The sequence below is a fragment of the Lichenostomus cassidix genome, chromosome 1 (genome assembly GCF_008360975.1).
Source record: "Lichenostomus cassidix isolate B80296 chromosome 1, HeHo_3.0, whole genome shotgun sequence".
Classification (NCBI taxonomy): Eukaryota; Metazoa; Chordata; class Aves; order Passeriformes; family Meliphagidae; genus Lichenostomus; species Lichenostomus cassidix.
In genome coordinates, this window is record NC_139479.1 from 89,583,219 (window position 1) to 89,610,086 (window position 26,868).

Here is a 26,868-nt window from a genome sequence, read left to right on the forward strand (position 1 = left end):
AGCACCTTGCTGCAAGAGGCAATGGTGAGCTGTGATCCAATAATAGTTCTCACCATGGCACCACTACCTGAATCAGCAGGAAACAAAATGCCTTTTAATGCATATGCTGTGAATTCAGATGACGAGTGGCCTTTGCTTATTGGATCAAATACAAGCTACCTGAACTTCTCTTTGAAAGGAAATCTTTTCCATTCTCCTCCTCATCCTTCATTCACCACAAGATGTTGAACAGTAGCTGCTAAATTTTCAGGCAAGCCCCTTGGTACTTTAACTCTGTCTCTCTGAAGCAGATGAGCTGTTTGAACATCTCCTCAGGTGCCTCTGAGAACAGTTCACAAGTAATGAGCTGCTGGTATGCAGGTACCATCCAGCTGCACATGCATCATGTAGCAAGTACAGTGGTATTGATGTCTTTTGCTTTTTTACATATTTCTTTTGGGGCTTGTTATGTCTTTCAGCTGGAATCTCCTTGGACTAAAGGCCAGATAAAGCCATACACTAAACAGATGTCATAAACCCTGAAAGGTAGCTGAGAAAACACTGAATGCTTTTAATGCTCATTCTTGCTGGTTTAATTCATTGTGTTTATGACTTATGTTCATGCAAAAACAATTCATTGTGTTTCATTGTGATAACAAACACAATGTTAAAATATTAATGAAGTACATCTATACTTCATGTTATGTAAGATTTATAGTCAAGATTTATACTGCAGCTAACTAAAGGGGCTGTTTAGGCTAAATCACAGAATCACTGAGGCTGGAAGTGACCTCTGGAGATATCTAGTCCAATCCCCCTGCTTGAGCAGGGTCAGCTGGACCAGGTTCCCCAGGACCATGTCCAGAGGGGTTTTGAATATCTTCACAGTTGGAGAATGCACAATCTCTCTGTACAATCTATTCCAGTGTTTGACCACTACTTAATATCCACATTTATGGGCAGAAAGGGAGTTCCACAGAACTACAGGCCAGTCAGCCTCACCTCCATCCCTGAGAAGGGATGCTTCCAGGCAACTCATCCTGGAAAATATTTTCACACACATGAAAAACATGAAGATGATTTGGAGTAATCAGCATGGATTTATGATTTCCCTCTTAAATGTTATGGGCTAGGACAAAAACACAACACGTGTTAAGATATTTTTCTGTATTTCATATAATTTGGAGGTCAATAAGTGGTATTTCAACAGAATCTTACTAAATAATGGTTTTCATTGAATGGAATAGAAAAGCAAGGTTAGGCAGCCTAACAAACTTAAAAACATTACAGGGCCATCAAGTGAGTAAAGTGACAACACCTTGTCCTTTTTTAGGAAGCAAGAGCAACATGGAAATAGGCCTACACATAATTAAAAAGCAACACCTTTATTTTTACCTGTCCCATGAGAAGAAAACAAGAGAATGGGGCCTGTAAAGAGATGTGAGCAAGGTGAAATGTAGGTTCTCAAAGGGAAATCTAAGCTAAAATGTGATGTTCTCTCTCCTGCTGTGTGTCTCAGTAAAAGGGGATCTTGGAAACTCCTGAAACTTTGCACCTTCAGTTTGCTAAACTGTAGTCAAATGTGTAATTCTTCACTGTCAGAAAATAAGTGAGGTGAACTTTTTACTCTTAAATATTGTCTGGTAGGAAAGGAGTCTCAAGGGTAGGTGACAAGTGCCAGGTACTTTATTTCTTTGGCAATGATGAATTGCTGCTCAGGGTGAGCTAACAAATTCACAGTCTCTGCCTTGTCCGGGAGAATTCCTCTCTGCTGGAGTGATTTTTTATGGCAAAGCTGAAAGAGACCAGGGTATGGAGAGAGCCCTGAAGAAGACTTATAACTTGGAGATTACTCAGTCTGTATTCCTCCAGAGCCAAGGGAAACTCTCTCTCCCTCTCGCCCATCCAGAACAACTGTCTCTTCCTACAGCCCATCTTCTCCCTCAGGGCAGCCAATTTTGCCAGACCTTAAAAGTGGCAGCTCTCAGTGGCTCTAATGTATTACTCAAATGGTGTGAGGAGCTACCAGTTTTCAGAGAAGCCAAGATGATTTGGGACCTGCTCCTCTTGCAGCCCAAGCTCTCAGTGACTGCTGTGGGGATCACAGGGGCTGGTTACTGCTTTGGGGAGGGAAGGCTTCTAGGGTGCTTCTAGGAGAGGAGGAGACATTAAGTTTGGAGTCACACTCAAATTTCAGTGTGTGCCTCCTAGAAATCTCCTGGCAGGGCAGCAGGGCATATAGCAGAGCAGGTGATGGAAATGGAAAAAATACTGCTTTCCTTTTGTTTGTTTGGGGTTTTTTTTGGGGGTGGTTTAAGTTGAGAATTCAAAGTTAAAAAAAAAAATCAAAATCAATTGTGTTTTTCCCCTGCAACTTCCGGAGTGCAGAGCTACTTTCATTAGTATTCTGTAGCTAAATGCTTGCTGCCACTTCTTCCCCAGCAACAGCTTTCTTGAAAAATATTAATACTTCAGAATTTGTAAGTTCTCCTCACTAGCTCTAATCACAGGAATACAAAATGCTCCCCTGCTTTTGGCCCCAAAATGCTGTGTAATGTTGCCACACAGTGTTTCACAAGTATCACTACCTTCCCCATGATGGGGATGTGATCTCTTCCATCCCCAATGTAACACAGCTCAGAAGAATTAGTAAACAAATAATTGTTACACATTTTGAGGGTTGAAATGTGCTAGAGGTTTGCTTTATGAACTGAGCATATAAAACAGTTGCAAAATGGCTTTTCTTGGTTCTAAACACCTTGATCTTTGCTCCTCTCCGTGTGTGGGAACTAAGACCCCTTTTTTAACATCTAAGGGGGAACAGGAGGGTGAGGAAACCTAATCTCTCTCACCCCCTGTTTATTCAGATCGATCCTGGGGTTGGTTCTGCAGAGAAGGGCTGGCATTTGGTTAAACACAGACTGGGCTGAGCAAACAGGTTGAAAATTCCCTTGGACTTTCTCACTCCCAGCACTGTCAGCCTGCCTCCAGCCCAGCTCAGTTGATCAGTGAGCAGGCTTTGCTTGGCAGGCTGCTTTGCCAGATACCTGCTCGGGGTTTGTGTCTGCTCCAAGAGGAGGATAACCAGGAGGAGGATGACAGACCTGCAGGTAAGAGGTCGGGTGGCTGTGACCCACCAGGGCTGGCTGTGGACACCCCTTCTCTGCTCACACTCATTTTTTGGGCTGTTTCATTTTATTTTGCCCTTCTTATGTGTGTCAAGGTGTGCCGTTAAGCTTTCTTGGGATGAAGTGTTTTGCTGTATTATTTTCATTATAAATAGGCATTTGTCTCCCTCTTCACCCCCTCTGGATATCATTCTTGGTCAGGACCTCTTCATGGTGGGAGTTGTCTTTCCCCCACCCTCCACACACACCCCTCCTTCTGCCCTGGCTGCCAGGGGGTGTTTCTCCCTCAGCCTATGAAATCTGGCTGGCAACATCTGCCCAGATGTTGCAACCCTGGCCACCATCTTCCCTGGCAGCCCTGGGGAGCAGTTCCATTCAAGGCCATTTCTCAGCAAGGCCATTTCACAGCAAGGCTGTGGCCATGGCCTCCTCTCCAAGCCCCAGCAGGGCAGCTGCCAGGAGCTTTCCCTGCACCATTTGCCAGAGCATGGGGGAGCTTTGGGGACAGGTGTGATATGGTGGATCTGTGGCTCAAGCATAGGAACATGAGACTTGCAACCCTGGATCTCATCAGCACCTTGCTGCTGTCGTGGAATGCCAGCTGGAGGGCCACTGGGATGTGTGAGTTGCTGCAGGCAGGAGTGGCAAGGCCTCACCCCAGGACGTGGTGGCTCTCAAGAGCCTTTGCAGTATCATCATAGTTCTCCCCAGACTACAGGGATGTCATTGTTACTAAGCCTATTCCCAGCCCTGGAGATCCATGGGTGTGCTTCTTCACCACCTGTAATGCTCATTATTTCACACAGAGCTCTTGCAGGTCTTCTTATTCACCTCTGAGGAGCCCTGTCTCCTCACACTGTGAGATTTCACTGTGCCTCTTCCTTGCCTGTCCATGACACTTCCCAGCTCCCACTATCCTCTCTCAGCAGCAGGGCAGCCTTGGGCCTGCTCTGTTCCAGATGAGAGTCCAGCTGGTTCAAGTCATGGCTGTGACTGCATCCTCCATGTCTGTCTTCAACTCACTCCTAGCAGCCCCTAACACCTTGCTGGCCACTGTGACTGTGGCTGCAGGCTGAGTGTGGCTCTGCCCAGTCCTGCTCATGGGAACAGGCTGCTCTGCCAGCAGCTCCTTTCCAAGATGTCATGTGTGACCCTATCCCGTCACCAACTCACCTGCTCCACCTTCTCTTGGCATCTCTCCACCAAAGCTCTTGCTTTACCCTTCCTCTCCACTCCCTTGGCATCCATCCCTCTCTTCAGCTCTCCACAGGGTCATGTCCCACCCTAGAGCTGAGCAGGTCTTTTCAGGAAAGGTCTGGCCCTGAACCATCTCCAGCACTTTTGGAGCAGAGGGATGTCAAAATGTCAGGGGATATGACAGCTTCTACTGGGGATATTGACCCTGCAGCACCAGGGCAGAGCTCTGGTTTGTGTGCTTTGGCTTCAGCCTGCAAGGAGGCTGTGCAGCCCCACATAGAGGGTGAAAGACCTGCTCTGCTCGTTGTCCCAAATGCTCATGTCAGTGTTTCTGCATTTGTGTTAAACACTTCAGTGTGGACTGGACCAAGCTGATAAAACATGCCATGCTTCTTGCCAAGAGATGAATGTTGTTTTCCTCTGTCCTGCAGCAGGAGCTTATAGAGAAATATATTATGCAGTGTTTGAAGAAGGCTCTTAATTATTTTGCAGACTATGTGTTCAGACTTCAAATGTATTTTTCCCATGCCTGCTGTCTAATCTGGAGAACAAAAGGTTATGGTTTATAGGTCAGAGCATAACTCCCATTGTGAGCACTCTGCTTTACATCCCAGTTATTCCAATCAATGAGCTTTGCTGAATTTTTTATGCTGTGCTGGGCTTTTATCTCTCTCATTTTATCAAAAAACTACAAAACAAAAACCAAAGTGGAGTCAGACAAATTCCTAAGGTCCTGTTGGCATAAAAATCTACAGGATCTTGAACAAAATAACAACAGCAGTCAAAAGCAGAACTGAAAACAAAGAGCCACAGAGAATATTTTGTGTAACAGAGAAACCACCTGCCCAATTACAATAGCACCCATCAATCTACCCAACCTGGGGATATCTATAACTTGTCTAGGAACTGTAGAGGCTGGGCAGAGACCTAGAGGGAGGTGCTTGGCACTCAAATCATGGTGCCACTTCATGGACAAATGTTGGGTTCCATCTTTACAGATTTCTCAGCCCAGGAAGTATGCTCTGGTGCTGGGCAAGCAGAAAGGATTAATTTCCCTTGTCTTGGGGGCACCTTGTGCATCACAACCTGAGAAAGGGGAGGTGAGAGGTGGGCTCAGAGAGTTGGAAGGGAGAAAGGCCATGATGTGCTGGGCCCTTGCAGTGCTGCTCCCAACCAAGCTGTATCAGCAGGGTCTCTGCCTGGTGCCCCAGAGCCCTGGAGCATGACAACTCCAAGGCATACAGCAAGCTGATGCAGCACAGCTTTTTGGGAGCCCAAAAAACATTTGACACCAACCCCTATGGGCATGTAGAGGCGAGAAGCCTCTCTGAGGTCTGCCACAGGGAAAGACAAAATGAAACAGTGAATAAGAAAAGCCACATCCAACATTTAGGCAAAAGTCTTGTAGCCACACTCAGGGTGATAAATCACCAGCAAGACATCTCCCCTCCAGCAGCTGCAGTCCTGCCAACATCTTTTTTTCAGCCCTCGATGCAGTTACCTGAGAATTCTATTTTTTTTTTCTTGGCAAGAAAGAATTTATTTGACCAAACAATGATACAGCAGCTTCTGCTGCCACTCTTGAGGCAGTGGGGCAATGCCACCCTCTGCAGCCCCTGGTGCAGCTGAGGAAGGCAGCAGCTCTCTGTGCTCCCTGCCTTGCTGCACTTGGGCAAGGTGCTGTGCAGCCCCAGCGTGGGCACAGAGTAGCTGCTGCCACAAGATGCTTGCTACTGAGTTGGTTTTCTTTCTTTCCTCTGGCCCAGCAAGCAGAGGCAATGGGACTTTTGGGGATGTGGATGGGCAGGCCAGATGTGCAGGTCACCAGCTTTTTAGCCTGGAGGACAGGGGATGGATTTGTCATAGCAAAATCTCTGTGTCTCCTTTCCCCCTCAGCCCAGCAGTGTGGCACGGGGCTGCCAGGGAGCACACGATGCTTGCCAGATGCACAAACCCTCCAAAACACCACTGACTGTCTCCTCCCAGCTCTCCATCAGCATTCAGCAGAGCCTGTTGGATTTTGCTAGCTATGCCTACAGAAAATCAGCTTGCTCCCTCTTCCCCCTTTCCTCCCCTTTTCACCGGGGCTGCCCCAAAGGCAATTTCTTGGACCACCTTTATGTTACTGGTAGAGGAGGATGCAGTGTGGAAGTCTCAGTTAATTCTGGAACTGCTGCAGTCCCATCAGATATTGCTGCATTTCCGTTTAAAAGAAGGGAGGGGGAGAAAAAAAAGGGAAAAATGCTCCAGTACAATACACTTGCCAAGGCTGCTTAGGTGACCTACTGCTTTGCATATCAATATGATTCTTGCAGAACCCAGTGGAGAGCAGCTCCTAGCGATGTATATTCATTTGCAAGAGGAGAGAAATATCCTCCCTGAACTGATGTGAGCCAGGATGTTTTCAGGTTCAGGCTGAGCAGGGCTTACAGCCAACCTGGGCCCCCTGGGAATGGTCTTCTCTTACAGGTCGCTGAAAGGAGCCTGAGGAAAACATGATTCCTCAGGAGGTTTCAGGCTTGCTCTCTGAGTGTCTGACACTCTGGGAAAATTATAAGGGGGCTGCAAATTGCCCAAGGCTGAGCATCCCTGAGGGCAACAATCCAGCCACTGTAATATGATATATAAAAAAGCCCAGGTACAGCAGCTTTGCCAGCCCTCTTTATCTCAACCTGTGCCTCCCAGGGTGTCACACTGCACTGAGGGTGGTGCCTGTGCCTGCCAGGGCTGCTCACTGCTGGTCACAGCCAGGGTGTGTGACTGTGAAGCCTCAGGGCTCCTGGGCTTTGCCATCCTGGCACCGCCGTGTGAAGGCTGATGAGCAGCTCTGCTACTCTTGCAGTTGTTAGAGGGGAGCATTAATATTTAACTCCCTCCCTGAGCCACGGGGCTGAACTGCTGGTCGCTGCCAAAAAACACCTCTGCGTTCATGCAGAGTTCAACAGAGCTGCTTCGTGCCTTCCTGTAGCATCTGAAGGGACTCTATTTACATTTCTGACAGTGCAATGCCAAGGTCTCTGTTATCCTGTTTCCCTGGTGTGTCTCAGGCTGGCTGTGGGTTTTTCCCAGTGCTGCAAAGCTGGTGGGATCTGTATCCACCATGCCCTGTGGCTTTCAGCCCGGCTCAGACCATGGCACCTGCAGGCAGAGCAGGCATGGGAGGACATGCAGGTCTGTTCTATCCATGAGTCTCTTGGGAATTCACTGCCCTAGAAAGCCAGACTACCACCCAGTAATGGATTAGTTCTTGCTTACTACCATGGTGGACAGTTCATGCCCAACAGGACAGTACTTATTTAGGGCAAATCAGTGACACAATTTAACTTGGCTGTGTTTCCTTTCCCCCCTCATCCCATCTACATCCTGACCATTGCTTTGATGAACATGTGGATTTTTCACAAGACATGTCAACCAAATGACTCCCTATTTAATTCCCTAAGATTCTGAGGACCCAGTGAACAAATTTGAAAGACAGCTGGCAGATTTTGGAACATCCATGATTCAAGCAAAGTCAGATTAAATGTGAATGGTGTTAGCACACATCAGTAATGTTGGTGCACAGTTTTTCCTATCCATCACCCTGTTGTTCTTGAGTCTGATGGTATATGTGATATTTGAGTTATTTCTCAAGTGCCTTAATGCTGCAGAATGTAGTCAAAACAGACATGCACACTTAGGAGAGCAATTCCTGTCTGTGCTTCCCAGCCCACCACACAGGTAGCTAGTGAAGCAAATCCAGGAGCTGGGAAAAGGGTCTTTGACAATGTGCAAGCAGATCACTTGAGAAAGTCTTCATGCATACAGAGAGCCTGGGAAAAGGCATGGGGAAGCAACGGGTGGGTTGTCTGGAGAGGTTTTGCTTGTGTTTTCAAAACAGTGATGAGCTGTGTGATTTATTTTACAGTACATGTCAGGATTTGGAAATGAACATGTTTCTGAGGATCCACGCTGTCCAGGAGCTTTACCGGAGGGACAGGTACTGAGTTTCTTTTAAGTGCTTTACCAAAATACACTTTTGAGTGACTATCTAATCCCTGGGCTTCTTTTCATCTTAATGTGTTTCCTCTCTTTCTGCCACCATGAAAATCTCCAGGAACCTTCTTTATGCAAGACTGGAATAATAAGATGCTGGCAAAAGGCAGAACTAAAGATTTCCATTCATACTTTCTATTTTGAAATTATCTGAGAGCTTCCAAAATTCACCTTGAGGGTTAAGACTTGCCTAAATTACCTCTGCTCAGCAACAGGTTTGGGGTTTTTTTCCTAAAGGTGTCTGCAACACAAGTGGCTCAGCCAGACTGAGAAGGAAGCCACCAGCTCTGGAATAAACCAGAGCTGAAGTTTGAAGATCGGCAGAGAGATGTGCTCATGCAGGAGAGGCAGCTTTCACAACTTCTGTAGGAATGGGGTTCAATGAAGCTGATATACAAGCCTTTGGCAGGGGGGAAGTTTCTTTGTAGGGAGAGGACATGAATGCCTGTAGTAACAAATTGACAGATTCATTCTTAAAAGTAACGTCTGAACATGTTTGATGGAAATAAAATATGTGGGGTCATTCTGTTTTAAGGAAATGAATTGCAACCCATGCAGTGCTACCCTCTTGGTGCCCAGAGGCGAGAATGAAACCCTGAAGCATTAAAGCTCTCTCACCTCCTTTGTGCTGGTCTCTACACCAGCACACATTTTAAAACTGCCTGTGAGGTTGCTCAGCCCAGAGAAGAGAAGGCTCTGGGGAGACTTTATAGCATCTTTCAGTAACAAAATGGGGCTACAAGGGAGCTGGAGGGGGACTTTTCACAAGGGCATGTAGTGGACAGGACAATGGAGCATGGCTTTAAACCAAGAGAAGGCAGGTTTAGATCAGATATTAGAAGGAATTCTTTACTATGAGAGTGGTGCAACACTGGCACAGATTGCCTGGAGAAGTTGTGGATATTCCATCCCTAGAAATATTTTAGGTCATGTTGGATGGGGCTTTGAGAAGCCTGGTCTAGTGGGAAGTGTCTCTGTCAGTGGAAGAGGGGTTGGAACTAGATGATCTTTAGGGTCCCTTCCAATCCAAGCCATTCTAGGATTCTGTGACTTGGTGCTTAGCCAATTACAGCCCTTGGTGCTCCTCTTCACCATCTGTGCAAAGAGGCCAGGAGAATTAAGGTCAGATGGAGACCTTTCACCTTTTGCTTTTCCTGAGTTTTCTGGATCTCCCCAGTTCTGATGTTTTACACGTAAAGTGCCAATGTGGACACTAACACACAGCACAGGGACACGTTAAATGCACATACATGTCCCCTAGGTCTGCATGGCAGCCCACAGTGTGCTCACAAGAAAGACAAACTGCTGTGCTGATTCAGGCTGGTAGCTTGGCTGGTGCAGTGCCTTGTTTCTGAGGCTGGCTAGAAAAGATGTAAGATAGAAACACCTGAAAACTGGAAGATCAATAGTGGTGGCTACTGGTCTAGCAAGATGGAGGGCTGTGGTCGATGTGCTCTATGAGGTTTTCCAGATCAGCACTGCTTTCCAGAGGCAGACTCCTCCAGCTCCTGACTGAGGTGCTCTCATCTGGACAGTCTGGACTCTGTGTCAAAAGAGTTAATAGAAAAATCTGAAAACAAGTTGGGCAAAAAAAAATCTTCAGTCCCAGGAGTGGATGCTTTCTCCGATGCAGTATTTATAAGACTGGCATCTGCAGTAGTGCTGGCTAAGACAAAAATTCCAAGGGTTATTGATCCCCCTGCTTCACTGCATACCCGTTCTGACAAGATGGAGCTTGAGGGCTGGAAGCTACATGCACAATGAAAGCTTTAGCTCTCCGCTCTGCTCTCTCAGGGCAGGCTTTGATATGGTATGGATGGCTGGTCTGCACAGCAGCAGGATGACAAGATGCTATACTAGACCTTGCAGGAGGGAGATGGGACAGCAAATGGTGGATGACTGTTCCACTGGGGTGTTTCCTGCAGTTCTTGGATGTCTTTGCTTCTTGCTGATCTCAAACAAATAGATGGTGGCCTACTTAGATCAAAATGCTTCGTTTCTGTTCTCTGAAAAGGCAGAATCTGCCCTCCAGTTACGAACTCTTAAGGGTTGCTAAAACCTGTGCTAGTTGTACCCAGGGCTCTGCAAAGGGGAAGTGCCCCCTTTGTATTCCAAAGGAGGCCTCTCCCTGTGCAGAAACCCTGCAGGAAAGCAAAGGCTCCTACACAGGTCACTCCTGCTTTCGGGCAGCAAGCAGCAGTGTCAGGAGGAAGCAGCACAACACTGAAATGCCTGCTCTGGGCACACATTCCATAGGCAGAGGGCAGGAAGAGAAAGGGGAATTCAGTGCTTTCAGCTGCTGTGAGTCTTTATCAGCCTTCTAGAAAGCCAGCCAGACATGATACTCTGGGGTAACCCCTCTGAATACTTGGTCTGAGAAAAGTTTGCACTCAACACCACTCCGCTTTGCAGTCTGTATTCATTGGGAATTATTTTCTTTTCCCTGATACTCCTCTTTCTGACCCTGCCAAGCACTGCCCCTGGCAGTTTACTCTGTTGCTGCCTCAGTGGCTGTGCTGACTCCTTAGGGCACTTTTGTGGCATGTGGGAATGGAGTTTGGGGTCTGGCTGGTGCCTCAGAGGAGCAAGAACATGCAAGTACTGGAGCTGAAGCACAGCCTCAGGAGAGCACAGAACCCCATGTCATCAATGTGCCAGGTGCCCAGTACAGTGCTCTGCCAGAGGCTTCAGAGCCACGTTTCATGCCACTGCCTCTCACTCCTGACTCTTCCTTCTCCTCCATGCAGAATAACCCTCAAGTCTGCCCATATGGCCTGTATGCAGAACAGCTCTCAGGCTCTGCCTTCACCTGCCCCCGGCCCACCAACAAGAGAAGGTACTGTGACCCTGGCAGTGGGTGGGGGATGTGGCACCTGGGGTGAGCACTGGAGAGGCTGCCTCAGTGCCACCAGTGCTTTCTGCAAGCCTAGAAGGGTAAAAATCCTCTACTGTGCACTGGGAGAGGGATAAGGACGGAAGACCACGGGAGAGGGAGAGAAAAGGCTTTGGTGGGGCAAGTGGGTTATGAAAATGCTGAGAAAGGAGTGACAGGGGTGGGAAAGAAAGTTGTTTTCTGAGCCAGGTGAGGAAGGGGGGATGTTCACAGGGACCACATGGTCCCGATTGGGTTGTGTGTGCTGTGTGAAACAACCTGCTGCTACTAGGGAAACATCACCCCTGTGACTGGCACTGGTAAGCACCTGATGGACAGTGCCAAAACCAAGCCTCTGAGAAAGACTCTTTCCCCCTCCTGAGGGATTTTCCGTCACACTGGTTGGGGCCAGTGAGCTGCTAGCTCAGTCTGTTCCTATTTTGGGGCTGCCCAGGGCCTCAGAAAAGTGCCAGGCACCCAGCATGCTCTCTAACACCTCAGCAGTGCTGGGAACAGCTTGTTCCAGCCAGCAGTGAACTTCCCAGAGCTCTGTCCTGGTTGTCATGCTCCAGTCATAACCAGATTGCAGAAGATGGGTTTTTCTTTTTGCTTCTCCCACTGTGGCTCTTCTGTCCCTTTTGCTGCTTGTTCAAATGAAAGGCAAATGCATCATCTGAGATGTCTCTGCTCTCCAGGCTGCTGCCAGCTCTCACTGTGTGTGGGAAAGGGATGAATCATTGTTTGCTGCACGAAGTTGTCCTTGATGGAATTTTTCCAGCTCTCAAGGGAGAGCTCCCTCCTCCCCTCTCCCACTTGCCCAAACTGCAACCACCACTGTTAACAAAGGCATTGGCAGTCCTGCCTAGCTCAGGCTTTCCTGATGCCCTCTGCTCCCTCACCTGATTGAAAGCCCAGCTTTGGGCTTGGCTGCACCCATGCAGGGCATGTGGATGCTCAGGTGGCAGGATCCACAGCCACAGCAGGCAGCAAGGAAGGAGAGCAATGGTTCCAGGCAGTGACAGAGGTGTGGGGGACCTCCAACAGCAGCAGGAAGCATCACAGAAAACTCTGGGCTTTGCTGCATGGGCATGGCCAGCCAAACATAGGATGCTACTTTTTGTAATCCATCCAGATTAAGATACAGGCTGTGACCTTGTGTCTCCAGAGAGGTCCTCTGTTCTTTTCATTGGACACTGCTTGTCCCTGTGCTGCCTGAGCTGCTTTACAGCTGTGTTTAAACAAGCTTCTTTTTTTCAACTGTGAGACTGCTATATTTCAGCCACAGAAAATCTGTATCTTTATTTTTATATGCATATATGTGTATTGGTGAATGTAGACATATGTAATTATACGTAAATACACATATTGACATAAAGCAGGACATGGTTGTATTTAGAACCTCTAGTAAAAGCCATCTCTCTGGAAATACCTGGCTGTGAGCTGCTATTTGATATTGAATTTTAATATTAATATTATTAATTTGATATGTAATAAACTTTTTGTTCCAATTGCCACTCATATTAATGTTATTCTAGGAGCTCAATCAGCCAGCAGCTACCCAGAGGGCTTAACCTCTTCCCCAGGCTAATTCAGATGTTTTCCTTCTTTGTAGCTGGCTGTATCGAATCCTACCATCAGTCTGCCACAAACCCTTCAAACCTCTCCAGGAGGGCCACTTGACACATGACTGGGATGAAATTGAGCCTGATCCCAACCAGGTAACCATGCTGGAAGGAGTCCTGGTCCTGCCAGGAGGACAGTGATGCATCAAACTAATCAGAAGTGCAAAGGCACTGAGTTGCAAGAGGTCTGAGGGGAGCCATGGATTCCTGGGGGTCTGGCCAACTCAGAAGCAGGGTCCTGTCTGCCACCTGTCCATTGTTCCTCACCATGGTCACCTGAGGAAGGACAGCCCTCGATCCTTGTTGCTGTCCATCTTGACAAATCCTTGTGCTGCTTCCCAGCATGGGTACAGTGCCACAGGGTTAGAGCTGTGTGGCTCCCCTGGGGGCTCCTGTTGGCCACCTTTTAATCTGCTCTCTCTTCTTCAGTGTCCCCCATCAAAATCTCATCATGTCCCAGCCCAGCAGGCAGAGCAGCAGCATGTCTCTGCCATCCATCCTCTCTTTCCCTGCACTTTTGGAGAGGCTACTGGCTGCCAGCCCATTTCTCTGCTGCCCTTGTGGGAAATCACCCTTCATTCTGGAGAGTCACACAGAGAGATGGCATTTGTCTTCCTCTGTTATGGCTGTGCCACTGTCTTTAATCATGATTTCTTCCCTGCCAGCCCCAGAACATTTGGTGTTGCTAATCTGCTGCCATTCTCCTCTCAACATCATGTCATGGTCATTGGTTTTCACTTCTCTCAGGTTTTGCCCTTTGATGCATCGTGATTAGCTAACTTCCAGCCTCCCAGCAGCCTCACCATTTGTCTAAATAATTTCCCAGATCTGCTGGAATATGTTTTCCAGCCACTGAACAAGGAGCAGTGACAGGCTCATATTTACATGCCTCTCGTGCTCTTTCCCAGATGAAGCTCCAATGACTTCTGTTATCACCTCATCCATCCTTGATGCCCTTTTGCACCCTACATCTACCTTTATGATTATTTATGATTACAGTAATTCCAAGATGCCCAGCTCTCAAGCATCTGAAGCCATTTACATGTAGTACCTTTTTTACCAAAGGAAACAGCAGCAAAGCTCCTGCCCACTCCCTCTCTTGCCACTTTCAATGGCAACCACCAAACCCAGAGGGATTACTTCCTGGCAGTAAGTGGGAGCCACCTTCCTGCTTTCCTTCTTACCCTCTCTGAAGCAGAGCCAGAGATAAGGTTCAGTTTGTTGGACAAGACCTACTCTTCCCTGTGATGCTTTGTGTTTTACACAGGTACTTAGGGAGCTTCCCCAATCCTCATCCATCTAAAAAGATGGCCATATGGAGGCACCTTATGCAAACCCCATTGAAGTCAATGGGAAACAATACACTTTAACATTACCCAAGGACAATGGCAGAATTGTACAAGACACAGATGACAAAACTGAAAAGGAGTCAAATGTGATGAAAAAGTATGAGGCAGCATCTGAGCAAGAAATGCTGAAAGAGAAAAAAGCTCTCCAGACTGGAACAGAGATAACCAAGGGAGGCTATGATTGAGAGACAGGGAGAAAACAAATGCCAATAACAAATGTCACAGGAAAAAAAAAAGCCAAACAAAAAAACCCCAAACAAACATAAACTGTCGAACTTCTTGTCAGAGGATGCAGGTGGATTCAAATCCAATAAATACTTTGGACTCCTCTGGCACCTTCTGCCTGAGGACCTCAATAGGCTTTGCAAGAAGTAATTAGTGCTGCTCATGGCTCCTATTCACGCAGGCAGAGCTATTTCAGCTTTGGATATGGGGAAAACAAGGCAGAGCAAACAGGAATGTCATGTTTGGGTCACAGAGGGACTGAATCATTCAGCGTGGAGTGGAGCATAGGACCATGACAATTTGACTCTGGAAAGCTGGCTCATCTGAATTTCTTTGCTCTCAACAGTGCTGTTAGTAATAGAGACAGATTTTAAATAGGATTTGTTTTGACTTTGACACTAAACAGGCCTGGCAATTAATTTGCAAAATTACAATAAAAAAATTAAAAGCAAATACAAAAAATACAAAAATAAATAGAATACAATACAAACCAAAAACCAATAAATACAAAAAAACCAAACCAAACCAAAACAAACGACTTGTAAACCAGATTAGCAAGGCAATGAGGAAACCTCAGCTAGCAGAAGGCAGGGAAGCAAGGGGAGGACAGGGGTCTGCTTGCTTTTGAATTACCACCCTTTGTGTTCTGACCACTGGCATCTCTTTCTCGGTTTTTGTTTGCTGCAATGTAGCTGCGATGGAAACCTTTCGAGATTCCAAAAGCCTCTCAGAATAAGATGGACTTTGTGAGCGTAAGTTGGGGAACCAGGGCGTCTGGGCATCCTCCATCTCTTGCCCCTCAGGGGGTGGCAGGGAGGAAAGATGCGGGAGAGGGGGTGAGGGGAGGAAAGGGGGCTGCCCCTGCTCCCCTGCCTGCTGCTCACTCCTGCTGCTTTGGGTTTGCCCGTAGGGACTGCACACCCTGTGTGGCGCCGGTGAGCCCAGAGGACGCAATGGCATCGCTGTCCATATTTATGTCTGCAACACCTCCATGACTGACAGGTCAGTGCCTACTGTGCTAGTGGCTCAGGCTGCGTCAGGCTGGCTGCCTGCACGTGTCCATCTGCTGCCACCAACTTGAGTCCAGCTGCCAGCATCCCTGTATGTCCTGTGTTTCCATGTGCACAGGCAAACATGTTCTCCATGTCCACAGCAGGTGTTTGTGAAGCAGGTTGCGCTCTGTGGTCAAGGACCAGAGGAGTGGGTGGGAAACCACCAAGAGAAGTAGGGAACTGGACATGGGGGTGCAGCAAGAGGAGATGTGTTGGATTCATGTCCTCTTGTCTCAAGGACTGGAGTTGTTCCCCAAAATTCAGCACATGCAGCAGGCATTGCTGCTCCCTGCAGCGGCTCAGGGTGGAAATCAGCCCCACTCTCCAGTTTACAACAACTGATGTGGCCATGACTACAAAGGCAGGGACCTGGCAGAAGTCACAGAACATCTTGCTCTCAGACTGAGCCATTTACTTAAGAGTTGGACTTGACGATCCTTGTAGGTCCCTTCCAACTCAAAATATTCTGTGAATTTGTGAAACTCTGCCATGTCAGTCTCCCAGCTTAAAACTCCTCAGCGGTGGCTGTGGTGTGCACAAATTCATGGGGCTTACAGCACCCTGATGTTCCTGTTTCCCTTTTTCTTTAGATGCCTTTATAACTCAGATGGCGACTTCCTGATTGGTGAGTTGATGCTTTGGCTTCTTTTCTCTGCCAGGTGGTTCTACCTTGGGGTACCACCTGCCTGCCTCTTTGTCCCTCCAGAGCCCTGGGCCCTACAGCCAAGATTTGGGGGAGAGGGTTGGCTTCACCCCCCTACCATGCAGATTTGGTGGCCTGGCACCAGCTGGGCTGTTGGGCGAGTTGCACTGCTCCTGTGCCAGACCACAACTCTTTGAGCAGTGACCCAGGTTCCTTGGCATGGTGCTCAGGGATCATTTCCCAATGCTCCCCAGACTGGTATTAGACACGCCACAGGCAGAGGTTTTCTGGAAATCATAAACCTCAGGATTTCTGAACAGCTTACAGTTAGATGCCTTTGTTGCTTCAGCCCAAGATTATTTGGCACGGCAGCTTAGCTCCTGTGCTGTGCCAGCCTCAGGCAACCAGACTGCCACAGTGAGTGTGGAGGTTAACACATAAAGTCCACACATGCTGAAAAATATTCTGAGTGGTATCAGAAGTCAGATATTTGCTTGTATCTTTCTTGAGTAAGGAACAGGAATGCCTTCGGGACACCAACAGCAACATTTGTCCTATCAAATAGCTATTAAATGGTTCTCACTCACCTCCCTCACTGCTGTGAAGTAAAATGTGAGCTCTCCTGTGCCAGGACAGTCATGGAAAACAATGCAGATGTTAGCAGAGTATTGTTTCTACCCTCAGGAAGTAGTTATTCCCAGACATCTCACATTGCCACAGTCATGACAAAGATGGGTACATGCACTGTCTCATATGAAGATTGTGAGACAGACAGGACAGGTATGGCTCCAAATATATCAAATTCCATTTATTTGGGCTGCGGTGCAAACCTCACATCAAGGGGCCACAAAGGGATGGCTCATACAAGTAACTTCTGAGATATGGGGATGTGGGGCTGGTCAAGAAGCTTTCACCCCAGCACGGGTGTCTGGGCTGCAAGACTCTGCATGGGAGCCCAGACTCCCTGTGTAGCTGTGTCAGAAAGGGCCTGTTGCTCTTCCTTGGAGCCTGGGTGCTCTGGCATGGACAGAGAAGGTGGCAATCACCACATTACTTCAGTTCCTCTGCCTGCATTTTGTTTCCACAGTGCCCCAGCAAGGAAAACTGCTCATCACAACTGAGTTTGGGAAGATGCTAGTGGAGCCCAATGAAATCTGTGTCATCCAGGTAAGGGCTGAATGCACCTTGCCTGGGGCTCAGAGCCAGACATTGGAGCAAGCCCACTCCTGCAATCAGCTGCTTGTGGTTTGTCAGCAAAGTCCTGGGAGGATTCTGTATCTTCCTTTATTTTCCAGCAAGGAATGCGTTTCAGTGTGGAGGTGTTTGGAGAGACCAGAGGCTACATCCTGGAGGTGTATGGGGCACACTTCGAACTGCCTGACCTGGGACCCATTGGTAATCATCTCCTGGCAGACTTACAGTGAATTTCATAGGGACAGGCGTGAACTGCAAACCCAAATCCATCACATCCTCCCATGCACATGCTCCTTCACAAAGATGCTTTCCATTCCAACACTGTTATTCCCCAGCAGAGCAAGCATCTCCCCCAAAAAAATGTGACAGACCAGTTGTCCAGAGATTCCTCTGGCACTGAAGCGACCATTTATTTCCCACCCTCTTTTCTACTTTTTTCTTTTCTGTTCTGGTCTGGGTGTCCCCATCCAGTGGCTCTGAACCTGTTCCTACCAAAAGAAACTCAAAAGGCCATCACGACTGATACCTACAGATATGGCATAAACTGGAGTGATAGGAGAGAATTTACCTGGTAAAAGCAAAGGTAGATTTCAGAGGCAACAGATATTCTTGAAGTCCCATTTTAGATCTAATCAAGTGGGTTTTTTCCCCCTGCTTCTGTTAACAGAGACACCTTGGAGCTCTAGAGTGCCTTAGTGTCAGAAACTGCTTCCTCTGGAGAATTAGAAACCAATAAAATGAGCAGCACAGGACTCGAATCAGCAACACATTCACATCTCCGTGTGGTGCTGCCAGAGCAGATCTACTTTCACTGAGCACAGGTCTAGCTCTCATAAATCACAGATCCTCTGTGCCAGATGCCTCCTGCTCTGTGCAGTCACAGATCATGAAGGCACAGCCTCTTGCTGCCATGCCAAAGATATTGAGAGGGGACATGGCATCTGATCACCTGCTTCCCACATTGTGATTTCCCAGTCAGCTTTCTGGCAGTGCTCATCTCAGGTTATGTCACCTTCCTTATCCCTTGGGTACTTGCCTCCAAATTTATCTTGCTGAGAAAAACACCTCCTGGTTACTCCTTCTAAGATTGTCTCAGGGAAGGGAAGTGAAACTCCTCTTGTAACAGCTAAAATAACTACAAAACCAGTGCCAATAGTTCTCCCCTTTCAGACTGGTGTTTTGGGGTTGGTTGTTTTTTGTTTTAGGTTGGATTGTGGCTTTTTTCCCCACTAGATATTTTTAGCTCTCAGCATGATCTAAAAGACTGGCCATGCTTCAAGTAAATTAACTGGCATTACCAATCAGTAACAAGCTTAGTGTGGCACATCTGCATTCAGGGGCATTTGCATCTCATGGCCATAGTGAAACTGAAGCTGGTCATTCTAGCAGTGGAGAACCAACCCAATTTGCAGCTGTTCAATGGGACCCCACTTGAACATCTCTCCAGTATGACATGCTGGGCACATCTTTTTCCACATGGAGCCTACAGTGATTTTTCAGCAGCTTGCCTTTTAGCCAGCTGCAACTTTATGCCTTCACCCACTGATCATGTCCTGTGCCTGCTCCACTTGATTATTGATATGGTTGCACAGCCTGTTTGTAATAAGTTTCCCCATTAGCTAGTTTTTCAGACGCAGCTAGTCTTTCTTTGGTATTTTGGTTTGGGGGTTATTGTCTCCAGAAGGCAGGAATCTATTCTAAGGCTTACTTTCTGGAGAAAAGAGAAAGAGTACACTTGCCTGTAAACCTTTTCAGGAGGTGGTAATTATAAGAGCTCCTCTTCTAACCACCTACCTGCCTTCCCCTCAGAGACCAAGATCCTTTGTATTTCAGTCTTACTTTATTTTAACTTCACTTTTCACTTGAAAAAAAGTGACAGCTGGAGGAAAGCAGTGACTGTTAAACCTTAGCAGCAGGTAGTAATGTCTGCATTTTTATCCAAGAAATTCAAAACCACTTTGTAACAATAATACTAATGAGGAGAAGAAGAATGTGCCAGCACCCATATGGTGCTTTGCACTTTGAAATTCACTCCTCACATTAAGCAACCCCTCAGTATGCCCAGAGTCTGTAGGTATCACTATTTTATTACTCTCTTTATTAGCATTCAGAAATGTATTTGGCCCCCTCATGACACTCATCGTAACTTCTGCATGGCTAAGCATCTGATCAGCAGGATGTCCAGGAACAGAGAGCAATTCATCCTCTGTTTTTCACTTAATTCCTAGTTGTTACATGCCTTTAATTGAGGATGACGTACTAATCTCATTCAGAAGGCAACTAGTGGAGACCTATCTTAGTCACAAAGGGAGCATGGACTTAAACTCTGGGATGAATTACAATTACCTACTCCTAGGAGCACAAGAAGTACATGACTATTTCTAGCTTCATGGTGGGCCAAGAAGCAGTTGGGTCATTCATAACATGGAGGGGCACCCACAAAGCCAGGAAATTGCACCAGCCTCTCACTTCACTAGCAGATTGCCCAAAGAGCTTTGTCACCTCTCCTTCTTTCCCAGGAGCCAATGGCCTGGCCAACCCCCGTGACTTCTTGGTGCCCGTGGCGTGGTATGAGGACCGCCAAGTGCCAGGAGGTTACACAGTGATCAGCAAGTACCAGGGCAAGCTGTTTGCAGCCCAGCAGGTGAGGATGCACTGGGAGAACAGGTAACACTGAAGTGCAGTGACTGCCAGTGCATGGCCTGGGATATGCAGCTCAGTAGCATGGATATAGGCTCAGGAGGTTCTGCAGGGTTATGTGGAGCAGAACTGGGTCCTTGTCTTCTTGGGTCATTCCTTTTCCTCGCTGAGGATCCTCAGTTTGGGAAAAAAGTGTTTGTGAAGAGTTGGTTGTCCAAAAGCTCAACGACGGTCTTTGCCTCATTGTTTCCACATGTTTATAGTGACAGAATGGAAAACAGGAGCTGGGGCTGCTGTGAAAATCCAGAGTTTGCTTACCAGAGAGCTGATGTTGCAGCTGGCCTTGTCCAGCCACTGCCAGAGCACTCCAAAGCTCTTAGAGACCAAACCCCAGAGGGAGTTTGAGGCTCACCAAGTGGAAACACTGAGGAAAACCTCATCCTCACAACATTGGGCTGTGCCTAAAGAGCTGCCCATGTACCTCTAACCAGTACTAAACCCACTTTTCATTTGGGAAAGAGCAGCATCCTGCACATGTGCAGCATCTTGGAAGGCTGTATGTGGTAATCCTCTGTCTCTTTGCTTTGCTAGGATTACTCCCCCTTCAATGTCGTAGCTTGGCATGGGAACTACACACCGTACAAATACCATCTGGAAAAATTCATGGTCATTAATGCTGTTGCTTTTGACCACGCGGTAAGTTCTGCAGCTGGGCAAGGCAAAGCAAAATGTCGTGGCTACTGTATCATCCAAACCCTCTGTGAGCTCCAGGGGCCCTGTGCCTCTTAAAAAATATGTTGTGCTCTAAGAAACAGTGTGAAATCTCTTGTGCTGCTTTCCCTGGGCCCAGACCAAGTTCTTGTAGAGGAAGGCATCCTCCTTTGTGGCACAAAGACATAACTGGAGGTTGATCAGCTCCTTAAACAGTTCTGTGCAGCTTAGCATAGAATTTCTGTGCCCTGGAGGAGGGATGAATACTGAAGCCAACATACACTGTGCAACTCAGCAAAAAGACTGTTTCTTCAAATTCTTGCCTTGATTTATTTCTTGCTATTGGACAGACTCCCTCCCCTATTTCCTCTGTGTCCAGCACTGAAATTCATTTTGAAGAGCTGGCAGTTTTCATTGTAATAATTTCTAGATCTAATGGAAAGTAACTAAAGGCAAAACTAATGTGAACAGCTCATCTATAAAGCAAACCAGTCCAATGGGAGTGGTGCCCACAGCAATGCAAGTGGGTGTGCAAGGAAACTGGAGCCTTTCTAGTGAGAAAACCAACAGAAATTATTGTTTAAAACTCCAGAAAAACCTGCCAGGAGAAGGATGGGTTTGGAATCAAAGCCCAGAAAATCACTTTACTGGACTAGAGACTTCAATAAGCCACAATTTCTCTGCAATTTCTTCTCCCTTTGTAAACTAACAGGGCCCTGAGGCTAAATGCCTCTAGCAGGAATGTCCTGTCCTCTGCAACTGGCTAAGGAAAAGGTGTGGTTTTGTGGTAAGGGTGTGGGAGACTGCTCCTGGAATTGCAGTACCTCATCTTGCAGTGCTGTCCACCCTCCACATCTCTGCTGCCAGCTACAAAGGCCAGGATGGGGAAGGATTGTCACAGCTGCTCAAAGGACGAACCATCCAGTCAGATTTCTTGTCCCCCATGTTCAGCATGGAATTGTGATGCTGAGTGCTGTCCCACAGAGTCCCAAATCTCATCCACACTACCAGATCCAGGCAGCAAAAGTGTTTAGGCAAGGGAGAGGCTGTATCAGTCAGTTTTACCACCTGGATGACCTGAGCAGACAGCTCTGAGCCCTGCTCTGTTTCATGCTATTTTGTTTTGCTTTTTTCCAGGATCCTTCCATCTTCACTGTCCTGACAGCCAAGACGACCCGTGCTGGAGTGGCACTGGCTGACTTTGTCATATTCCCCCCACGATGGGGGGTGGCTAACAACACCTTCCGCCCACCTTACTACCACCGTATGTCTGCTCTTTCTTGGTTGTGCTTGAGTCCAGGACTGCAGAAAGAAAACAAGTCTCTATTTATTTGAGAGCATGGGCAGGGAAGCAGCAGTCTGATTTGTTGTCCTTGGCTCAGTTAGTCAACTTCTTGGAGGCAGACAGTCCTCCCTGGAAAATGAACAAATCCAAAGATGTTCCTATTTAAAGTGTCTCATGAAAACTCAGAGGTGATGGGCTCATTGTGACTCCACAGATGGATGTGTCTGTACTTGAGGGGCTCCCACAGAGACTGGGCACATATTGAACTTGGTATTGTACAAATGAGTCAGATATTGTCCTGTCATCCAACCATGAATCACTTAATATCTCATTAGAGTACATAGATAAAGAACAGGTGAGAGGGAAATATCATTTTACAAGTGGTGAGAAGCACCGAGGGATGTAGAGCTGGCACTTGTATGGTGAGATCAGAGCTCCAGCAAAGGAGGGAATTGGCTCTCCTGAGCCCTTCTTCACCACCCATGCAATGATGGAGGTACTGCTGGCATTTAAGAAGACAGTGATGAGGAACTGGGCTCCTTCTCAGGCAGGGAGCTGGTTAATGTTTTTTGCATTTGGTCACCATCCCCAGAGTTGGCTTCTTTTTGGCAGTTTTTTGGCTTCATCTTGGCAGAGCACAGCAATGTGTTGCATTGAATGGATGCTAGAAATCCAGTTCCCTACATGGGACTGCCCTTCCAGGAAGAAGAAAAGACACCCTGCTGCATGGGACTGAGGGGGAAAGCTTGACCATCCTGCAGCCCTTACGTCAACAGCTAAGAGACTTCATCTTAGAAGCTACCAAGTGACCAAACTGTGGTCACTTTGAAGTGCTGAGAGACTTTCTGCACACTTACTAACCACAGTTTAACAGCCAGTTCCTTCTGCTACTTAGATTATTTTCAAACATCTTGGAGGCCAGCAGAATTAGTGGCCCTTGCAGGCATAGTAGACAGCTGTGCAGCCATCTGAGTAAATCCCACAGGCAAAGTCCTGCCCTGTCATTCTGCTTTCATTTGCAATAATGAGGGTGACATGAAAACACACCTCCTGACTGGCTGGGATAGTGCCAAGACACTTTTTTCTAGATCCTAAAAGGTGAGACACACTGCTAGTTAACCACAATGAAGTTGCTGCTCATCAGCAGAGCTGTGCTAATTTTACACCAACGCATTGTGAGCCATAGCAAATATGAAGCTATTGAACCTTGCTTCGTCTGTGCTAAAAAACAGAAAGAACTCTCCTTCTCTTGTCTGTGTTGTGATGATCTAAGTACCCAAGAGGATGGCTGTCGCTGGCTGCCATAGGTACTCCCTTGACCACAACACCTCAGCCATAAGCTTGAGCACTAAATTCATGGTGAGGAGGTTGGTTGTCTGCTCTACCCCAGACATGGAGGGGAAGAGCTTGAGTGGGTAAGGCAGACATTGTGACAGCCAATTATCAACACACTGCACACATCAGTTCCCCCAGAAATTAGTGCTGTGATGAGAAAACCTTGTTGCATTACGAGAGGTATAGCAGGACAGAACAACTCTGGAGTGGAAGTACTATATTGATTTCAACAAGTTCAGCTCTGCTGAACTCTGTTCTCTCCAAGTGTTTCACAAGAGGTCTATTTTGCTTGCCAAAAATTCCTTACTGCCTCCTCTTCTCAGGTGCAGTGGAAAGCCTGTGTTCAGAGAATTTTGGTGCACTCGAGTTAGGCTTTTCATATTCTGTTAACTTTGCCCCAAGTACAGCAGTAGAATTTCAAAAATATTCCTCTTAGACACCATAATAATTTCACATACAAAGGGGGCTGTGCAGCTTGTAAATACTGACTTCTCCTGGTCACATTTACATCCCCAGTGGCTGTGAATTATTCCTAAGTACTTTTGAACTCAAACTGAAAATGTCTGATGCAGTTTTTATACTATGGGCACATATTAATTCTGTCTGAGAGAGTGCTTACGTTATTCTCATGATGGTGGGTCCTAATATTTACTGGCCACTAAGAGACTTTAACTTCACAACATCCTGCTTGTAGAGACAACACTATTTAACTGAGAGGGAAGGGAGGCACACCTAAGTTGTTTGGGTTCGCATATGAAATTTGCAAATGAAAAAGAAACTGGACTCTGCTCCTCTCTGAAGTTCCAGGCAGGTTTCCTACTCACCTGCCCAGTCTTCCTAAGAGATATTAAAATTCCTGTTGCAGACAAATTGGCTATCCAGCTCTCAGGGTGTGTACTGCAGTTTAAGTGTGCCAAGTGCAGTACATGAGCGGGTTCAATGAAAAGCTTGTAACAATCCGGTCTTACATGAGACACTGACAACTTGGGATGAAAATTAATGAAAGTTTGCATACATATATAGGCCAACCCTGCTTTGAGCTAAATTAGTTTTGCTGTTAAACATTTCAGACCCTGGATTGTACTTAACAAAGACTGAACTAGTGGTTAAAAGGGCTATATATAAAATAGCTAAGGAAGCATGTCCTGGTTTTGCAAAAACTAACTGTTAAGCAGAAAGTTGCCATATTGTTTAGTCACATCAAGTACAGTAAAGCTGAAAGCTTGGATGGCAGCAGTTACAGTACTGAATGATTAGATATAATAACCCTTGCATAAGTTAGTGGTATATTACTCTGAATCCTCTTGGATTCAGAGGGTCTACTGGAATTATTCTTCCTCAGGGAAGGACAGAATTTGGCTCCTTGTCTTTGGGCATACAGTGGCTGAAGAGAAATATATAGATAATTTATGAATTAAAAGCATAAGCCTGGCCGCACTGCAGCTGGTAGAAGAGTATCAAAATAACTTCATGCTTATACCCTGGGACAGCAGAGCAAGCCCTCTCACAAGGCCCTTGGCCAGGCATTTTGTGTCTGTCACACAGGGATGATTACACAGAAGTTCCTTTCCTTTACAATCTCTAATCCAAGCCTGTAAAATCAGGTTACCCCATCCAGTCCATATGCAGGTGTAGTGCTTACACAGCTCAAGGTGGTAGGAAGAGTACAGGAAACATCTTCATTGGGATGATTTCTAATGAACGTCCTTCATTAGGGAGCTCTGTTTCTGAATCCAGATAATAAAATCCTGTACAACTTTACAAGCATTGCCTGTAGGATCCCTGATGTCCCCTCACATGATACCCTGCTTAGAAACTTCCACTTCACCCTCTGCCTGGCCCAGCTCAGCTCATGAACTTCAAGGAGCTCATAGCCTGGCTGTGATCCCTCTAAATCACCCTTGCAACCTCTTCTCTTTGCCTCCTGCAGGGAATTGTATGAGTGAGTTCATGGGGCTCATCAAAGGCCACTATGAAGCAAAGGAGGAAGGTTTCCAGCCGGGAGGAGGCAGCTTGCACAGCATGATGACTCCTCATGGGCCAGATGCTGACTGCTTTGAGAAGGCGAGCAAAGCCAAGCTGGAGCCAGAGCGGGTTGCAGATGGGACCATGGTAAGGAGCGAAGGGAGCTAGTAAGGGTTGGAATACAGCATGGCAATGTGTCACTTTTAAACTACAGCCTAGTACCGTAGCTTCTTGCTGGCAAGTTGGGAAAGTACTTGGACCCAACTGCTGCAGCATTCACCTCCCTCACCAATGAGCACCATTCAGCTCCCAGGAGCTCCCCTGGAGACATCTGATGCCAGGCAGCTTTGATCATCTGCCCACGTAAACTGCGGCCTGAGCAGGAAGCTGGGAATTTCATTTTTGTCTTGGCCTGTGGGCAAAGAAGCAAATGCCCTGACTGTCCTCCTGTCTCTACCCCCTAAAATCTAATGATGATCATTAACAGACCTTGAACTAGACTTTTTGGAACAACCTGGCTTTCCTGGGCATGCAGGGAGTCCAGAGTCACTCCTGAGACCTGACTAATTTCAGCACTGCATTGCCAATCGGAAGAGCATTCTTCCCGAGTTGATCAGGCTGAATGCAGAACCTGGAAGTACTGGACCATGTACACAAATCTTGTTTGTAGCAGACACCTTGCCTGGATTTAAATTTTCCCTTACCCTAACCTACCTTCCCTCTTCCCAACAGGCTTTCATGTTTGAATCATCCCTCAGCCTTGCCGTCACCAAATGGGGCCTCCAGACCTCCAACCGCCTAGATAAAAACTACTACAAGTGCTGGGAACCTCTGAAAAGCCATTTCAACCCGAAATGCAAGTAAAGATAAGTGCTTACTGCTTGCAACACGTGACTGAAGACGGGGAAATCCAGCATACCTATGTGTGATGGCACAGTCAACTCAGGCAGCACAGAACGCTGCAGCACAGAGCGGCACTTCCACCAGCCACCGAGCCACAAAGAAGATCATCCCAATGTAACGTGGCAAATGCAGTAAAAACCATTATTATTCTTAACTTTCAAGTATCCAATTAAAGCTTTCCTGGTGACATGTTGAAGCTGAAGTATTTGCGTGGCTCTCACCACATGTAGCTGGTGTGAAAGCTGCCCCTTGTGTGGACACAAGGTGACAGCTCCCGTTCACAGGGCCTCCTGAAAATACAACCCTAGGTGCCTTTCGGGGGAAAAAACTAGGGATTGACAAAGTATTGTATGCTGTCTGTATGGGAAGAGCTGGTGAATTCCACAGGGTGGAGGCAGCAAGCAAAGTATCAAGTAGAGTGGGAACCAGGAGCACAGACAGCCCAAGCAACCCAAACTTCAGGCCTGTGCTTTAGCATGCACCCACGTGGAAGTTTCTAAACTTGGTGCCACCAGGATCTATGTTTCTTACTTCACAAGAGAAACCATTTTCCAAAAGACAAGGAAATGCAGAGCTGCGACATGCAGTATAAGTCAGTTATATCCATCATCAGTTTTGGATCTGCACCAGCTCCTTCGGGGGGAAAAAAAGCCTCAGCTTTGAGCAAACTATTATAAAATCTTCACAGAGATGTTTACTCTAAAATAGCCAGTTCAGAAAAGGACATTTGGGAGAA

At 47.0% G+C, this 26,868-nt stretch overlaps 1 protein-coding gene across 2 annotated transcripts; it reads left to right on the forward strand.

The window, feature by feature from the left end:
* HGD (homogentisate 1,2-dioxygenase) lies at positions 1-26,328 on the forward strand. 2 transcript variants are annotated; one of them, XM_085070239.1, is made up of 14 exons: positions 1-24; positions 8,209-8,280; positions 11,084-11,172; positions 12,821-12,926; positions 15,097-15,156; positions 15,315-15,406; positions 16,047-16,081; positions 17,187-17,266; positions 17,395-17,494; positions 19,813-19,937; positions 20,525-20,629; positions 21,782-21,908; positions 25,195-25,376; positions 25,962-26,328. In XM_085070239.1, the coding sequence occupies exons 1-14, from the start codon at positions 22-24 to the stop codon at positions 26,091-26,093; spliced, it is 1,308 nt and encodes a 435-aa protein (XP_084926365.1). In that variant the 5' UTR covers positions 1-21; the 3' UTR covers positions 26,094-26,328. The 2 variants fall into 2 exon arrangements, with proteins under 2 accessions (XP_084926365.1, XP_084926357.1); XM_085070231.1 differs by lacking the exon at positions 1-24 and adding an exon at positions 2,932-3,089.
* The last annotated feature ends 540 nt before the right edge of the window (positions 26,329-26,868 follow it).